Raw genomic sequence first — 4,194 nt, forward strand, 5'->3', positions numbered from 1 at the left:
ATGAGTAAGGAAGAGTGAAGAGCTGATGCCTTTGAATTGTGGTGTTGGTGAAGAATATTGAATATACCATGGACTGCCAAAAGAATGAACAAATGTGTCTTGGAAGAAGTACAACCAGAATGCTCCTTAGAAGTAAGGATGATGAGACTGAGTCTTACATACTTTGGAAATGTCAGGAAGGATCAGTCCCTGAAGAAGGACGTCATGCTTGGCAAAGTACAGGGTCAGCAGAAAAGAGGAGGACCCTCAATGAGGTGGATTGACTCAGTGGCTGCAACAGTGAGCTCAAGAATAACAATGGTTGTAAGGATGGCTCAGGACCAGGCAGTGTTTCATTCTGTTGTGCATAGGGTTGCTATGGGTCGGAACCGACTCTACAGCACCTAACAACAGCAACTGCCTGAACATGAGCCAGTATATTTTACTATCATGTGAACATTTTTTCCACAAAATGCATACATATCTCTTCAATCACGCAAATGCTTTTTCTCTCTATATTGAACAAACCCACTAGTTCTTTGTCCATGTTTCTGATCATGTAAACTATATATTTGCATAAGTCCATAACTACCGCAAAAGAATGATTATAATCCATTGCCTTTGGAATAAATAAGAAGTCAATCCCTTACAAGTATACAGATCATACACTAGACGAAGCTCAGATTAATAAGAATAATAACAAAAATTTTGTGGGACTAGAAAACAATGTGGGTATTGTCCATTAATCCGTATGATAAATAAACACCCACTTATTTCTACTCTAGGCCACACACTAAGCTAGGCACGGGAGATACAGCACCTGTCCACAAGGATCCCATAGTGTAATGAAGTAAAAATAACCAGTACTTATGGAAATAAATCTTAAATTACAAATAAGATAAATGCTATGATGGAGAGGTAAAGGGTGTTAAGAAAGGATCTAAGTGGACCAACTGAACTAGTCTGGAGAAACCTAGGTAAAGGTAATCTCATGGACCAGTGTACTGGAGCAGCAAATACAACACTAGGTTAAGAACGGAGAGATAATCTTACGACCATAAGTGAGTTATATATCCAAAAGTCATGAAGTATTTGTCACATACGAAATTTTCCCTATAAGGAATCCCTAGGTAGGATAGATGATTAAGTACTCGACTACTAATTGAAAGACTGATGATTTAAACCTACCACGAGGCCTCTGAAGAAAGGCCAGAGATCTGCTTCCGAAAGGCCACAGCCTTGAAAACCCTATGCACAGTTCTACTCTTCATAAACGTGGTTGCCACAAGTTGGAATTACCTGGAAAACAACTACTGTTTTCTACGTTTGTTTCACAATTAAGATGATAAATATAAGGTCAGCATGTGTCTGCCCAATTACAAATGGAACTACTGGTTTTTCCACTCACTTGATCTAGTGACAGTGTCTGTTAGTAGCAATTCAATGAGTACGACCAGAGTTTTCACAGAAATTCTTACTTTAAATATCCGATATTATTTTCAGATTGCGCAACCAGATTGTTCAGACAATTCTGTCAGTGATTGAAAGATCATGATATATGTGACATTAACCCTCCTAATTTGAAGGGCATTGCCTACTCTTTAACAGTTTCTTTAATGCCATCTTCATATCCTTATTTCTCAGACTGTAGATGATGGGATTCATGGTGGGTGGCACCATAGTACAGAATACTGACACCAGCAAATCCAAGGGTGATGGAGATTCGGGTAAGGGTCGTAAATAGGCAAAAAAAAAAAAAAAAAAAACAGAAAAGAGAAAGATAGTCACAACAGTGAGGTGAGGCAAGCATGTGGAGAAAGCTCTAGACCTGCCTCCTCTGGATGGGATTCTCAGAATAGTGGAGAAGATGTGAATGTAAGAGATATCTATAAACACAAAACAGCCAAAATCTAACACCAGGCTGAGCCCAATGACTACTAATTCCACAGTATTATAAGAACAGGTGAGGGAGAGCAGTTGTGGAACATCACAGAAGAACTGATGAACTTCAGGAGACCCACACACAGGTATGGAGAAGGTAGAAGCTATGTGCGGAACTGCATTGAGAACTCCACTGACCCATGAGGAAGCTGCCATCTGCACACAGGCTCCATGGCTCATGAGGACTTCATACCTCAGTGGGTGGCAGATGGCAACGTAGCGGTCATAAGACATCACTGTGAGTAGAGATACTTCTGTAGTGGCTGAGAGGAAGAAGAAAAATACCTGTGAAACACAGCCGAGAAATGAGATGGTGGTGTGATGAGCCAGAGAGTTTGCGATGGATTTGGGAACAGTGATGGAAATGAGGCAGAGATCCAGAAAGGACAAGTTCTTCAGGAAGAAATACATAGGGGTGTGGAGCCGATGATCCTTGCTTGTGAGGGTGATGATGAGAACGTTCCCCAGTACAGCTGCCAGGTAAATCTGCAAAAACAACATAGCATGTAAGATCTGGATCTCCTGAACATCAGAAAACCCCATTAGGAAGAACATGGTCACAGAGGTGAAGTTGTTCATTTCTCTGGGTGTTTAATCAATGCCTCTAAAAAAATAAAATGAATAACTTGTGATTTAGTCAAGGAAGTTTACTCTTCTACTTCTCAGGTTCACTTTCTCCCAATCACATGTGCAGGTATTCCATGCCATACAAGAGTAACAACACCAAGTCTTCAGGAGGTAATTTAACACAAATAATCCCATTAACTGAAGGACTGGAAACTCCTATCAGTCAAGTCCAAATCATCCACCTTGTCATTCTATGTTGATTAAGGCCCATATTCCACATCTGACTCAAATAGAATTTCATATACCTTGCATTGAAATATGTAGTGAGAAAGTGCACAAATTTGGGACCAGTCAGTCCTGAGTACAAATTTTAGATCAGCTGTTTGCGAGCTTTGTGATCTCATATACATTTTTGAGTATCATCTTATTCAACCTACTGTGTGAGCGTTATCATTGGATCATTATTTTGATTCAATTAAATAATTTATACACAACTTATGCATAATTACTGGATAAGAAGACACAACCAATATCATTTCCTCTACTCATTCCATCTTCCTTCATTATACCAGTGTCAGGAAAAATTGTGAAAATCTTTGAAACAGGAAAAAAAACTGAGTCTTCTCTCTAGTGCACTGGGTTATGTTTGTTATTTATTGTCTTTAAGCTATCTTACAATTGTAGAGGTTGTATAAAACTGTTAATAATGCAAATCACTGCCTATAAAAATACAAACTAATTTTGTTTTAGTGGAATGGAATTGATATTTTCTCTGCAGATAGACCCATTTTCCATCTATTTGTATTTTCTATCATCTTTCTTTGTGCTTATCTGTTCTTTTCTGCATAAAATTTGATTTTGATGTTGAACCAGTGGAATATCTTACCAGTTCTCTCAATCACTCATTGATTACTTAAAATATTTGGCATGTGTTTGTTTTATTATTTTATGTTCTTTTTTTTTTTATCTTTGGGGGCCAAGATGGCTGACTAGGTAGAAGCTACCTCGGATCCCTCTTGCAACAAAGACTCGGAAAACAAGGGAATCTATCGCATACATGACAATCTATGAACCCTGACCATCAAACATAGATCTAAAGAGTTGACCTGAGTGACAGGGGAGAGAAAAGCTGGGCCGTGAAGCAGCAACCGCCTCTGGAACCGGCATCCCGCTCCACAGCCTTGAGCTCTCGTGGTTCCCTGGTGCCGAGTGGCGGGGCTGATTGCAGCTTGCTGAGGCGGGGCAGGCATGGGACACAGCCCTAACCCCTAGCCCCCTGGGGTAACCTCGGTAGAGAATCAGCCAGAGCAGGAAGGCTGCACACTGACAAAGTAAATGAGAGAAGGAGCAAACACGGGGAAGAAGTGACTGCTTTTGGAGACTGGAGCCAGCGTCCCACGCAGAAAACCTTGGGGCCGGGCTTTGGACTGGGCACAGGGAAGCTGAGCACAGATTTCTGAGATGGTGCAAACACGGGAAGCAGCCCTAACCCCATGAAGTGACCTTGGGGGAGGCCCAGCCAGTGCATGCGTGCAGGCAGCGCAGCAACTTGGCTGACACGAGGAGAAGTTACTGGGAGGCAACGGCTGGTTTTGGAGCCTAGAGTGTGGCATCCCAGCTGGGGAATATTGTCACTGGGCTTTGGACTGGGAGTGGAGGAGCTGACCACGGCTTTGGAGACAGCACAACCACAGGACACGGGCCTGA

At 41.6% G+C, this 4,194-nt stretch overlaps 1 protein-coding gene across 1 annotated transcript; it reads right to left on the reverse strand.

The window, feature by feature from the left end:
- Nucleotides 1-1,554: 1,554 nt before the first annotated feature.
- LOC100673237 (olfactory receptor 14A16-like) lies at nt 1,555-3,184 on the reverse strand. Its single transcript, XM_064269889.1, has one exon. It carries the CDS (start codon nt 2,497-2,499, stop codon nt 1,555-1,557), a length of 945 nt encoding a protein of 314 aa, XP_064125959.1. The 5' UTR covers nt 2,500-3,184.
- Between the last annotated feature and the right edge of the window lie 1,010 nt (nt 3,185-4,194).

This window comes from Loxodonta africana, chromosome 16 (assembly GCF_030014295.1).
Source record: "Loxodonta africana isolate mLoxAfr1 chromosome 16, mLoxAfr1.hap2, whole genome shotgun sequence".
NCBI lineage: Eukaryota > Metazoa > Chordata > Mammalia > Proboscidea > Elephantidae > Loxodonta > Loxodonta africana.

Bases quoted from the DNA above. Each gene is read 5' to 3' on its own strand.
- LOC100673237 (XM_064269889.1), bottom strand. From the start codon at position 2,499: ATGAACAACTTCACCTCTGTGACCATGTTCTTCCTAATGGGGTTTTCT.